This window comes from Temnothorax nylanderi, unplaced genomic scaffold, assembly GCF_030848795.1.
Source record: "Temnothorax nylanderi isolate EJ_2023f unplaced genomic scaffold, tnyl_v1.0 TNYL_tig0268_pilon, whole genome shotgun sequence".
Classification (NCBI taxonomy): Eukaryota; Metazoa; Arthropoda; class Insecta; order Hymenoptera; family Formicidae; genus Temnothorax; species Temnothorax nylanderi.
The window spans coordinates 36,527-51,682 of NW_027249330.1; the positions used below are offsets into that span (position 1 = coordinate 36,527).

The window sequence follows — 15,156 nt, forward strand, 5'->3', positions numbered from 1 at the left end:
AATTAGTGCAGACGTTATCCTAGTTCTGGCCACCCTATGGCCACAAGTGGAAAATGCGAAAAAACATGCTCGATTTTTGGCCAGGTTGTTTATTTATAAAAAGCAAATTAATTTTACAAGATCGCATTAGCAGATTATATTTTAAAAGAAACTTAACCTATATGCGTCTCATTTCTAGTGTACACAAGTATATACTGTCACGTTTTCATTAAAAAAATACACTAAATTCTAATTACCGAGTTTCGGGGATTCTTATCGTTTGTTATAAGAAGATTGTGTCTTTGGTATACACTGTAACAAATAATTTTTTTGCAATGTAAAAGAGAAACGTGATGTTGATTGTCGCACTCACATGGCCGAGAAAAATAGTTGCAAAGTTGAATATGTCGCGATTGCTGCGCACTGCAGCCAACCTTAAACTAGAAAATCTTAATAAATGACGAAAGTGGCCAAAACGGGCGCAGTGGCCACAAACGGTGCATTCACCCTATGGAAGATCCTTAGGAAGATGGGAATAGAGGAAAATCTTATAGGAAAGATAGAAAGAGCTTACGAGATTACGAAGGTAGCTATTAGAACAAAGGAAGGCTTAACGAAAGAATTTTACATAACAAAAGGAGTTAGGCAGGGCTGTGTTCTGAGTCCGCTTTTACTTAACCTGTATATTGCGGAGATTAGGAAAGTATTAGAGGAAAGGAACATAGACGATGTACAATTAAGGGATGTAAGAATGTGGTTGGAGTATGCCGATGATATGGTATTTTTAGCAAAGAATAGGGATGCGATGTTAGATATGATGGATACAATTAGGAGATTTTTTAGGAAAAGAAAAATGACTCTATGTACTGATAAAACTAAGATGGTGGTGTTCAATAAGAGAGGAAGGGAAAAGGTAGAAAAATGGAAATAAGAGAATAAAGAAATCAAAAAGGTCAAGACGTTTAAATACTTAGGGTTTGTATTTAATAGGAGTGGTAAATAGACAGAACATATTAAAGAATTATGTAGAAAAGGAAGGATTGCGGCTAACAGGACTTGGGGACTAGGGAAAAGGATTTGTAGGAATGATTTTATTGGAAGAGGGATGCTATTTAGATATTTAGTTAGGAGCGTGATGTCATACGGTGTGGAATTATGGGGTTGAGAAGAAAGAAAAAATTTAGAAAAGATAATGTTGGATTACCCTAGATGGGTTTTTAAATTAAAGTTTTGCACTCCAAGATATATGATGTCTAGAGAACTAGGATTGAGCAAACTAAGGATAGAATGAGGAATTAGGGCTATGAAGTTTGAGGATAAGGTCAGGGAAGCAAGTGAGGAGAGGTGGATTAAAAAGTGTTGGTTAGATAAAGAAAGCAATAAATGGAACGATAGATATGAAAAAGAAAGGGAGAAATATTTAAAGGCTCCTGGATGGTCACCGCGGCCATATTGGATTCTTACTATCGAGGCGAGGAAAACACCCAATTTTGTTGTGCATGCCATTTTCAAATAAAAAGACATTTCAATAAAACATCACTATAGATCGTTTCAGAACACTTCCGAAATTGGCCGAAAACTACCCTTTTCCCTCGACAATAAACAAACAGCCATAAAACGAAGCCTAAACATACGGGAAAAACAGCCGTTTAACGACTATCGAAAGGAGGTGAAAACGTTCCTTTCGCATGCAAATCTTACTTTTCGGTCAATTTTACGACTTTCACGAATACGTTAAACGTTAGAGCACAAGCACAGAGCGAATAATAAAGAAATAGCATGCACAACAAAATAGGTTGTCAACATGTCACAAAGGACAGAATTCTCCATTGGAGAGGGTTCTGATTTCTGCCGCGACGGTACGTCGCCACCGTCAACGCAGAGTTCTCGGCTGACCATCCAGGAGCCTTAATAGAAATGGTTGGAGTGTTGTGGCAGTGGAAGCCTTGAGAAGGGAGGCGAGAAATTTAGGCAAAGAAATGAGGAAGAGGGATGAGGATGTACAGAGGCAGTTAGAGGAAAATAGGATTTTAGAATCAAGGTATAATAGGAAATATAAAGAGCTGAGTAAGGATTTGGAAGGTCCCAGCTATCTAAGCTTTTCGAAGAAAATATCAAAAAAAATTTTAATGGACAATATGACTGTTTTTTTTTTAGGATTTAAGTAAAAAATGTTTTTTTTCTCAATGCGACCGTTTTGATTTTTTTCAAAAAAATTTCACAAATTCTAGACTTAGTTTCGAAATTTTTAAGCCATTGATAAAGATGGGATTTCAATAACTTCGAATTTCTAAGGGACTTTTTCTTCATTCTTTTTCGAAAACAATTTTTTGCTTCCTCATAGAGGAAGCTTCGTTTTCATAAACTTCGTACATGGACCTTTGATCGCATATAAAACTAGATCTAATCAACCAAATGTTAATGAATTATACATGAAATATAGGTAAAAAAGACCGAAAAAAAATTGTTTTTTTAGTTTTTGATGCCAATGTGTTCCTTATGTTCTAAAACGTCGAAATATCGCATTAAAAAAAAATGTCCGTATGTATGTATGTATGTGTGTGTGTATGTGCCAAATTTACCGAAATTTCTATAACTCCAGAACTAATCAACCAAATCTTAACGAATTATATATGAAATAGGGGTAGAAAAAACTGAAGAATATAATACAATAGAATTAATAAAAATTGCTAATAATAAAGGGGTTACAGATTTCTGTTTTAAAAAACAGCCAAACTTACCAAAATTTATATAACTCAAGAACTGATTAACCAAATTTTAAAAAATTATATATGAAATAGGGGTAAAAAACTGAAGAATATAATAGAATTAATAAAAATTGCTAATAATAAAGGGGTTACCGATTTCTATCTAAAAGAATCTACATGATTGCCCTAATTTCCGCAAATTATGAGATATCGAGCTTAATTTTTTTTATGGATAGAGCATTATTAAAGGTAGGTTGGTGTTGAATTTGGCAATAATCGGTGAAGGGGTTACCGATTTTTGCCTAAAAAGTGTACAAGTTATACATGTAATCTTATATAGAACGTATCATTAAAGGAAGGTTGTTTTGAATTTCGCGAAGATTGGTGAAAGGGTTACCGATTTCTGCCTAAAAAATATATAGGGTAGACCGAGGCGAATCGGATTACTAATTAGCACGATAAAATAGCTCGTTTGAAAAAAAAAACACTAACAAAAACTGTCTTAAAACTTATATTGATCCGATTCGCCTCGGTCTACCCTAAGTTATTTAATGGATAGAGTATTATTAAAGGAAGATTGTTAGTGAATTTTTGGCGAGGATCGGTGAAGGGATTACCGATTTCTGCTTAAAAAAGTGTATAAAATGTACATGTAATTTTATATAGAGTATTATTAAAAAAAGGTTGTTTTGAATTTTGCGAGAATCGGTGAGAGGGTTACCGATTTCTGCTTAAAAAATGTGTAACGATTTCTGCTTTTTAATGATACTCTATATAAAATTACATGTATAACTAATACATATAACTTTTAAGCAAAAATCGGTAACTCCTTCACCGAACCTCGCCAAATTCAATACCTTTCTTAAATGATACTTTATCCATCAAATAACTTACACATTTTTTAAGCAGAAATCGGTAACCTTTTCACCTTGCAAAATTCAAAACAACCTTCTTTTAATAATACTCTATATAAAATTACATGTACATCTTATACACTTTTTAACCAGAAATCGGTAATCCCTTCACCGATCCTCGCCAAATTAAATAACAATCTTCCTTTAATGATACTCTATCCATCAAATAACTTAGGGTAGATTGAGGCAAATCGGATTAATATTTTAAGACAATTTTCGTTAGTGTTTTATTTTAAACGAGCTATTTTATCGTGCTAATTAGTAATCCGATTTGCCTCGGTCTACCCTATACATTTTTTAGGCAGAAATCGGTAACCCTTTCACTAATCTTCGCAAAATTCAAAACAACCTCCCTTTAATGATACCTTATATATAAGATTACATGTATGACTTGTACACTTTTTAGGCAAAAATTGGTAACCCCTTCACCGATCATTGCCAAATACAACACCAATCTATCTTTAATGATACTCTATCCATAAAAAAAAGTGTGCAAGTAGAAACTTGCACATTGCTTCCTCATAGTTTTTAAGTGTGCAAGTAGAAACTTGCACATTGCTTCCTCATACACAGTAAACAATTTGTCAGCAAATTGTAACCAATTTGACACCAAATACGCGCAAAACTTGTCGACAAATTCGGTGCGATCTGTGTCTGCAATACGCTTGTGTTTTGCTAGCAAAGCTTGTGTACATGACTTGACACCAAATTGACGCCAAATATCGAGCAAAACAGGACAGCAAAAGTTCAACGGCAAATTTGCGCCATATTGTGAACAAGGCTTGCCAACAAAAGCTCGACAGCAAATTTGTGCCAAATTGCGAGCAAACCTTGACAAAAGAACTTGACGCCAAATTGACACCAAATACCGAGCAAAGCTTGCCAGCAATCTAACAGCAAATTGTTGACAAATTGCTATCAAAGTTTGTTGACAAAACCCAACGCCAAATTGATATCAAATATCAAACAAGATTTGAGAACAATACTTAACAGCAAATTGGCACCAAATACAGAGCAAATTTTGATGACACAGCTTGACGCCAAATTGCAGCAAGCCTTGTTACGTAGCCATTAATAAATACTAAAATATATTTTTTTAGGGAAAATTAAAAGCATTAAATTATAAAAAGCATATAATTTTTTATTGATTTACAATAAATTATTTTATACATATGTTAAAAGAAATCTTTATATTTATAAAACATTATAAGACATTTATAAAATCTAACGGTGGCAATAAAATAATTAATTATATATTAATTACAGTAAATGTTATACAATGTGAATTTACTGACATATGCAAACATTTAACTTTGTCAACAGCACATACAATATTTGTAAACACTCGAGAATCTTATATAATGCCTGGAACACATACTCCGTGCGCAGATAATGCATTGGCCGGTATAAGAAGGATTTATAGAATCTTACTGAAAACACGAGTATAATTTCTATGAAAATGCATCTAAAACAATATTCTTATAAGCCTAATACTACTAACTTTCCTTTCTTTAATCATACAATAATAACTACCGTGCATATTTAAACAACTAGTTCAAACTTGAAACACGATTTATTATTTGCAAGAATGCAAAATTGAAATAAACAAATGTTCACAATGTGCATAGTTCGTCGATTACGATGGAATAATGCAGTACTGTTGTCAGAAAGAAATAACAAAAGAATAATATACATCATTTAGGTGCAAGCAACCGAAGTGAATTTTGTAGTGTTTGATGTAATAGAAATTAATATACAGCAGAAAAAAACTGTTTAAACAAAACTTTTAAACCGTTCAAACAAAACTTTTAAACTATTCAAACAAAACTTTAAACTTTTACAGATAAAAAAATACACGATATTTCATCAACAGTTCCAAGATTATTTTGAGAAATATTTTAATCAAAGAAAGAATATGTAAAATTTTTAATATTGCAAGAATATGATAGTTATAAAACTAAAGCATTTCCCTTGTATTTTAAATTGTTTTAAATTGTTTCTATTTCAAACTAATATTACAATTTTGCCTTAATCAGATTCAAACGGCAAGTAGAATGAAACATTTTATTACATAATATTACATATTTTTATACTCTTATAACGCTTCTTTAAGACTATAAGAGTATAACTCTTTATACTCTTATAACTCTTCTTTATAACTCTTGTTTTCACGAAACATTTCGAATATTTTTTATTCTCATCACTATTCTCGCAGTTTTTAGAATTATCATCGTTGTCATCTGAATGAGCCTCGTTATTGTTGCCGGTGTGTCTGTTAATGTTAAATATATCTCTATAATTATCGTTATTTTCGAAATCAAAGTGTTCAGAGTACTCAAAATGATCAGAATTATTAGAAAATTCAGAATGGTGAGGAAGTTCAGAATGATGAAAAAGTTAAGAATAATGAGAAAGTTCAGATTCTTTTTGATTATAAAGAAAATCTGGTATTACGGAACTTTGGCTTTTAACGGAAGCATGTGCTTGCTGAATATGCGACTGATCGAATTCAATTAAAGAATCTGTTGAATTGAGTTCTTCTACAACTTCAACATTCACTTTCTGCCTTTTAACTTTCTTAGAAAGCTTATGAAACGGTGTTTTTTGGCATGTTCTAAAATAAACTGCAAATAAATTTAAATGTTATGTTTACATAAAATACATAGATTTCAAAATATATACTATCTTTACTTTTTAAAAACATTTATTTTTTCAGATTTTCTACTGCACAATCACTATAACAAATAGAATGTTAATGGAAAAAAATATAACTAAATTAATTAAACTAACAGTACAAAATAAACTTATAGGATGGAAGGCTGGCTGATTTTCTCGAGTTATAAAAAGGTCATCAATTTAAATTTAAAAACAAAATCTCGTTTAATTAAACAAATTTTAAATACAATTAACGTTTTACGTTTCGACTTTATATACTTAGTCTTCTTCAGAAACCTGATACATAAGAGATAATACATAAAAAATAATTAAAAAATAAAAAGAAATAAAATTGCTACAGATAAAAAGGATAGAGAACAAAGCCGCATACTTTGGACTGACTTGCCAGAAATGTAGCTAAGATCTACACTATGACATAGTATAGACCTTAGCCACAATTAATGTATATACGAGTTGTCAAAAATAGAATGAAATAAGTCAAGTAATAAAATTGTTACTATTATCTATACTGTTGTTATTATTATCAAACGATATTATTTATTATTTGACAGTGTAAAATTGTAATGCATATATTAAAATTACATTAGGGCTAGAATATAAACCAGACCCACAAGAATGAGAGCAATTCCAAGATCTCAAGACGAGAATTAACAAGATCTTACAGGGCGGAATTAAGGAGTCTGGATTACTGATTGAAATCAAAGTAAGAAAAAAAAGAAAAAAAAGAAAAGAAAAGAGAGGGGGGCCTCTGCTTTTGTCTACGAGATCAATTCTAGGGCTAGAATATAAACCAGAGCCACAAGAATAAGAGCAATTCCAGATCTTAAGACGAGAATTAACCTTGCAGAGCCCCTTGTACTACCACGATCAATGTCGATCTTCCAATATGGCGTCCCAAATGAGAATATCGGAAGGGCCCTGCTCGCTGGACCGGACTCCTCGCCTCAATCCTCCATCAAGCTCTCCTTTTCCTGGCGGTGAGCTCTCCTTGGGAAGTCGAATCTCGCTCGGTTGGTCTCCAGAATACGTGCCGCTTAGCTCAATCAGTTACGAAAGAAGGAAAACGTACTCGTCTCGTCCGAAGAAACGCAGCAAGAGCGGCCATGACACTGAACAAGAGCGAGGAAGGAGGTGGGGGCGCGTTGAAAGTGGCGACTCACGTGTCGCGCCATCTGAATGAAACGCCCTAAACATCGCTTGGTATTTGGCGTCAATTTGTTCTTAAGTTTTGTTACCAAAATTTGCTCAATATTTGGCATCAATTTGGCGTTAGGTTTAGTCAACAAACTTTAACAGCAATTTGGTGCCAATTTGTTATCAGGTAGTTGCTAAGCTTTGCTCGGTATTTGGCGTCAATTTGTTCTCAAGCTTTGTCACCAAAATTTGCTCAATATTTGGCATTAATTTGGTGTTAGGTTTTGTCAACTCATTTTAGCGGCAATTTGATGCCAATTTGTTATCAGGTACTACTAAGCTTTGCTCGATATTTGGTATCAATTTGGCGTCAATTGTGTACGCATGTTTTGATACGTATTTGCTAGCAGTTTGTCGACAACATTTGATAAAACAAATTTTGATGCAAATTTGTACCATTTCTGAAACCAAAATTTGTAGCAAGTATTTGGCATTATTTGTTTGAACAGATTTGGCTATCTGGGGAGTTTTTAAATGTTTAAGTAGAAACTTGTACATTGCTTCCTCATAGTTTTTAAGTGTGCAAGTGGAAACTTGTACATTGCTTTCTCATAGTTTTTAAGTGTGCAAGTAGAAACTTGTTTAAGTGAGCAAGTAGAAACTTGCACATTGCTTCCTTATAGTTTTTAAGTGTGCAAGTAGAAACCTGTACATTGCTTCCTCTATGAGGAAGCCTGTTTTTTTATGCATAATTATTAGTAGATATTTATTAATTTGGCTTCCTAAGTCGTCTACAGACGATTCCGAGTCTCGACATCGAACTCGCGAAACTCATGTTCGACCGTTAGACGCCCGCGCCGTGCCGTCGTAAGCGGTGAGATCCCGACGACGGGCAGAGGCGCCGTACGGCAAACCGAGCTCGTGCGACGACCGGCCCGTGAGGACCGGCCGCCTAGTAGTGTGTCACATTGTTTTGAGCCTTTCGACTCACGAGACTTCTAGAGATATCATTGCCACCTTTGACTAGAGAGGATACGGCCTTAGAGGCGTTCAGGCATAATCCCACGGATGATAGCTTCGCACCACCGGCCGCTCGACCGAGTGCGTGAACCAAATCTCCGAACCTGCGGTTCCTCTCGTACTGAGCAGGATTACTATCGCAATGACTGGTCATCAGTAGGGTAAAACTAACATGTCTCACGACGGTCTACCCTATATATTTTTTAGGCAGAAATCGGTAACCCTTTCACCAATCTTCGCGAAATTCAAAACAACCTTCCTTTAATGATACGTTCTATATATAAGATTACATGTATAACTTGTACACTTTTTAGGCAAAAATCGGTAACCCCTTCACCGATCATTGCCAAATTCAACACCAACTTACCTTTAATGATGCTCTATCTATAAAAAAAAAATTAAGCTCGATATCTCCTAATTTGCGGAAATTAGGGCAATCATGTAGATTCTTTTAAATAGAAATCGGTAACCCCTTCATTATTAGGAATTTTTATTAATTCCATTATATTCTTCAGTTTTTTTTACCCCTATTTCATATATAATTCTTTAAAATTTGATTAATCAGTTCTTGAGTTATAGAAATTTTGGTAAATTTGGCTGTTTTTTAAAACAGAAATCGGTAACCCCTTTATTATTAGCAATTTTTATTAATTCTATTATATTCTACAGTTTTTTCTACCCCTATTTCATATATAATTCGTTAAGATTTGGTTGATTAGTTCTGGAGTTATAGAAATTTCGGTAAATTTGGCACATACACACACACATACATACATACATACATACGGACATTTTTTTTAATGCGATATTTCGACGTTTTAGAACATAAGGAACACATTGGCATCAAAAACTAAAAAAACAATTTTTTCTTCGGTCTTTTCTACCCCTATTTCATATATAATTTATTAACATTTGGTTGATTAGATCTAGTTTTATATGCGATCAAAGGTCCATATACGAAGTTTATGAAAACAAAGCTTCCTATATGAGGAAGCAATATAGTCTGGGAGCCAGCGACCGTTTAGAGTTAGTCATTTCACAAAAGCTGAATTTTTTCCTAACCTCTATTTGGTATCACTAGTAAGTGAATGGACCTCCAGTTTGCGCAGTTCCGGGGGGTGTAGCTGCGGCAGCCTCCCACACACGTAAAATAATAATAAAAAAAAACTAATACCGCAAAAGCTGAAACTTTGTTAACATGTTGATTATGTTATAAAGAAATGAAAAAACGTATCCAGCTGAATGTAGAGTGAGGGATTATGCCCCAGCTTTTCACGTAAAGAAGTGAAAAATATGCGCTGAGTAAACTGATACTGCAAAAGCTGAAATTTTGTAAACTAATAGTTAAGTTAATAACTTAAACGAAAAAAACATCCAGCTTTATATTTAGTGGGGGAAAAGTGCCCAGCTGATGCAGTGAATGACGCGGTGCATCGGTATGCGCTCGGGCGCGTTGTATCTTTGACTGCATCAGCTGGACACTTTTCCCTCACTAAATATAAAGCTGGATATTTTTTTTGTTTAACTTATTTAGTTAACTATTGTATTACCAAATTTCAGCTCTTGCGGTATCAGATATTTATACTTTTCTCATTAAACACAGCGCGTCCATGCAGTTATTGGATGATATATACGTATAACTTTTCTGCTCTAAAGAAAGATAATAAAAAATGTTTACTATTAATTATTAAAATTTTTTTTTAGTATTTATTTAAAAAAATATACTAAAAATAAAAATAAGCATACATAGTGTTAATACGCGTAAAGTAATATAATAATGTATCAACAAATTTTTTAGATTTCGCCTTCTTTGGATTCATCGCCATCGAACTCATTATCGCTTTCGTTATCGCTGCAATTGATGTCGATCTGTGAAATATCTTCATCATCTGTAAACATATATAATAGTAATATATTAAAAGACATAGATGATAATTATATAAAAACACGCGAGAGCAAAATTTTAACGCAAATCAGATTATTAACTATAAAAAAAGTTTACATGCTATACGAAATTGTTATAAATATTATTCAGTTTTATTTTAAAATTAAAATTATATAGATAAAATTAAAAAGAAAATAATCAAAAATTTACATTAAAATAATTAAAAAAAATAATGAAATGAGAGAAATATATCAGTATTATTCTAACCTGCACTACTGTTTTGGTCATCATCGATAGTTATATCTCCAAGGGAAGAGGGTAGCTGCTCACCCTCGAACCATTTGAAAAGATATTTTCCCTCCTTCTCTTCCCAGCCAAAATCAGTCGGATGTAATGCCGTTGGAACCTGAAGATGAGCGTGTGCCCAAATATTTGCTATATATGTTGTCCGCAGCAAATGTTGGTGCAGCTCAATTTTGCAGGGAGGCAGAGCTGATCCGTCGATATTATTCTTCGGTAAACGGAATATGTCATCGTTTCGTACAATATTGTATGTCTTCAAAAATGTTGTAACTCGTGCTTCGTTGACTTTGTTGATTTTTTTGAATCCATACATACGACAAACATATTCTTCTGTAATATCAAACGTACTCTGCAACTCGTCGTCAGGTGTGTTGCTTAGTTTGATAAAACTATCGATATATATTTTTGAGTTGTGTAAAATTTTATACGGACGACTTTTTCCTTTCTTGAAAAATGACGGGTTATAATCGCAACCCGTCAGGGCATGAAAAGCCGGCAGCGCTGCGCTCAATTTAGGGCCTAACGTTTCATACAGTTTGCTAATGTTAATAAAGCGCTGATTATTACCGACTCCGGCTTCCATTGAAACTTTAACATTAGCGTTACTTAAGGCACTCATGTTAGAAAGCATTATTACGGCCACGTCAGTATCGGAGCATCTTATCGTGACATGTGCGTCGTAATCTATTTGGCAGACGTGGAAAACGATATTCGTATCCGCTTCTTCATGCGCTGGACAGCTTAATAAAACATCGTGCGTCCTTTCTACGTGGCCATTATTGACTTCATATTTATAGCACTGATCATAATTTATAAAAACAGTTTTATTACCAATCAAAGGTGCTACGTGATCAAGTGTCCAGTGCTGTATAATAAAATTCACTAACGCCTCTTTAAAATTGGCGTTTTTCAAGTCGTTACTGAAATCAGAAGAACGTATTTGATCTGTTCCCTCGATGTGGAATTGTGTGACTTGCATTCCTCTCAAAGAATGTTCATTATCTTTGATGGAAGGAAAAATGTACCTATCAAAGGCGATTACTATAACTTCCGCATCATTCGAGCAAAACATAGTTAAAATTTTAATAGATATGTTTCCGTAAGTAGCTGGAACTTCCCTCATCAAATGAAGCATAAAAAATCCATCGAACACCTTGACGTTAGTATGCTCCGGAGTATGCGGCTCAATTTGCTGCTCGAGTACTTTTAATAGAGCTGCCTTATTAGTTTTACAAATAGATCCATCTATGTGACACATTGATAATGGCACCGGCGTTAGAGGATATGTTAAAACTTTATCTATATCTAAAGATTTTTTCAACAATATACATAACAATTGGCCAAACAAATCATGTTGCATACGCAGTTCAACAACTTTTCCTGACACTGACATTTTCCTTTTTTGCATATTATCTGTAAAATTAAGCAATTTATTTTTTTTTATGGGTTTCTCAAATCTTTTTTCATCTTCGGCACATTCTTTAATAAAATTTTCTCGTTGTTCATTACGACAACGCCTTTGTAAGGTTTCACAAGTTTTTTATTATTGTGCGACACGATGGTTATTTTTTTTTGAAAATGTAGCTAGAAGACGATTTTCTAGATGATACGGCTTCGTCGTATATGCATCTGTGTTTGCCTTGTGTCCTTCCAAATAATCTATAAATATTGTGTTCAGATACGACAGGAAAAACGACTGATTTTTGGCGATGATATTTTCTGACACAAATTTACATACTTCTTCATATGCTTGAGAATGAACATCACGAGCTGTATGCCACTCTGTCCTTGGCTTCTCTTTACTTTTCTTCGATACCGCTGTATTTTCGTATTTTTTTCGGCATATCGTATGATAAAATATTAATTTGTCTTCTAACGCCAAGTTATGCAATTTTTGAACGAACTGTATATCGTTCAAGTCCATTGCAATTTGCTGCATAGTTGATAATGCTTTTTCCTTCTTTAATAGATGTAATTGTTGCTCCCGGCCTTGATGTTTTTTCCTATTTTTATCACAAAATAAACAAATAGGATTATGTGATACCTCTTGAACAATGCCAGATACGTCAACATTGTCAACTACAGCCACATCGTCTGGATCAGTGGCATCCTCGCCCCCAGCGACATCGTCGCCTGCGTCGACATTTTCGCGTTTAGCTTTCTCGTTTTCAGCATCAACCTCGCCTTCTCCTTCAACTGCAGCCTCGCCTCTACCGCCATCCACGCCTTCAATAACACCCTCGTTTCCAGCGGCATGCTCGCCTTCCACAGCACTGTCGTAAATAAAAAATAATTTTATAATGAATCATGCATGCATGATATAGAAAAGAGTAATGTACTAGAGATAATGTACTAATGTATTAATGTAAACAAAAATTTTTACAGAATGTAAGATCAAAATTAATTTTATAATCTTTAAGGAAAAATATTTTAATTACACTTATTTATCTTGTAATAGAAGCACTTACTCTGTACTTGAAGATGAGGATGCCTGCTTTTTCGGATCATATCCTCCCTGTTTGGGCGGTAATGCTGTAAAACGGTTGTGGCACTGACTGTGATAAACTTGAAAACTGATCGGCTTTTCCGGCAACACAACGTTCGAGAAAGCCAAACCAGCGTCTTTCCGAATTTTTAATATGGCTATACACTTCTTTAACTTGTCCGCATGAAAAAGATTTAATTTTCCGCTTTTTTTGGAGCAAAATACGCAAAACGGATGTACGTTAGACATTGTCGCAGCTCCGATTGGTACAAGTTCAACGGTCGCACTAGATAGCTTGGCGTCACTCTGGCAAATTCGGAGCATAGAGACGCCAAATTTGAGTAGGAGAGGGGACAGAGCCGGTTCGCAGCTGTTTATCTGCACGTATTCGATGCCGTGTCTGAGGACGTTATTGTGGTAGGAGAAAAGGAGCCTTTCATACCGACCGCTGTGCGGCCCGTCTCTAGAAATTTCGATATAGGTACCGAAATAAAAATTCTAGAGACGAGCCGTGTGCCGGTCGGTTGGGCTATTCGGTATATCATAAAACTTCAGTATTAAATCTTGGCTCAGTATTATACAAAGTCGCTATCTAAATATTTACTATTTGCACTTATATGTGTAAATATTTACTTTTCGCATTTTAATGTCCACATTTACTGTTTATGTTAAGTATAAATATTTAAATGTGTAAATATTTACTAAAACTCTTTAAATTCAAAAACTTGTGAGATAGTATAATAACGTCTGCAGTATAATGGACGCTCTGTGTTTAATGAGAAAAGTATAAATATCTGATACCGCAAGAGCTGAAATTTGGTAATACAATAGTTAACTGAATAAGTTAAACGAAAAAAATATCCAGCTTTAGTGAGGGAAAAGTGTCCAGCTGATGCAGTCAAAGATACAACGCGCCCGAGCGCATACCGATGCACAGCGTCATTCACTGCATCAGCTGGGCACTTTTCCCCCACTAAATATAAAGCTGGATGTTTTTTTCGTTTAAGTTATTAACTTAACTATTAGTTTACAAAATTTCAGCTTTTGCGGTATCAGTTTACTCAGCGCATATTTTTCACTTCTTTACGTGAAAAGCGGGGCATAATCCCCCACTCTAAATTCGGCTGGATACGTTTTTTCATTTAATTGTAACATAATTAACATGTTAACAAAGTTTCAGCTTTTGCGGTATTAGTTTTTTTTTTATTATTATTTTACGTGTGTGGGAGGCTGCCGCAGCTACACCCCCCGGAAGTGCGCCAGCTGGAGGTCCATTCACTTACTAGTGATACCAAATAAAGCTTAGGAAAAATTTTCAGCTTTTGTGGTTTTGGTCATTAAAAAAGGTCGCTGGCTCCTGGACTAATATATATGGCTGATTTACATTACAATAGTCATTCGACAATTGGTTTATAAAGTGATCAGAATCATTTCTCCGCAGAACTAAAACAATATCATAGTGATACTACAAACATCAAGACCAGGTACAGTTGACAGTATAATAATTAAGTAAGAAAAAGAAGTATATATAAAATACACATATAGCACTTTTCTAGATTATCCGAGAAAATAATAGAAATCATGGATGACACAGAAGCATATAGATTGTGGAATATTCAGCCCGGCGAGGAGATCGTTATTTCTGGTATTGCTGGTAGATTTCCAGATTCAGACAATATGAATCAGTTGCGAGAAAATCTTTTCAATAAAAAAGACCTTGTTAGAGCAGATCATGGGCGATGGAAGACAGGTGATTATTTCATATGCACGATAGTTCTGCATTCATGCCTGATTGGTAGATAAATGATATGCTATCTCTTCTGCAATAATTATATTTGTGTACAATAAATAAGTGAAAATACGACCGTACATGATACACAATCTAAAATGATATAGTGAGAACTGCGTGTAACACTACATTTTCGAGTTGCGTGTTGTGAGTTGAATCGATTTCTCAATGTAATAAGTACCCTTATGAAAAAGTACACTCAACTTTGATGGTTAACACCCAAATTTGAGTGTTAACACTAAACTTACGCCCAAATTTGAGAG

General features: G+C 34.4%; 1 protein-coding gene across 4 annotated transcripts in view; it reads left to right on the plus strand.

The window, feature by feature from the left end:
* The window catches only part of LOC139780231 (fatty acid synthase-like), a 113,267-nt gene that overhangs the window by 9,564 nt on the left and 88,547 nt on the right, over positions 1–15,156 (plus strand). For 3 of the 4 annotated variants that reach the window (XM_071718766.1, XM_071718768.1, XM_071718767.1), the window contains 2 exons: positions 14,546–14,588; positions 14,661–14,854. In XM_071718766.1, coding sequence (XP_071574867.1) covers positions 14,686–14,854 — 169 coding nt within the window. In that variant the 5' untranslated portion in view covers positions 14,546–14,588; positions 14,661–14,685. Of the gene's footprint in view, positions 1–14,354; positions 14,589–14,660; positions 14,855–15,156 lie in introns of those variants that run through there. The other variant, XM_071718769.1, reaches the window with a different exon arrangement.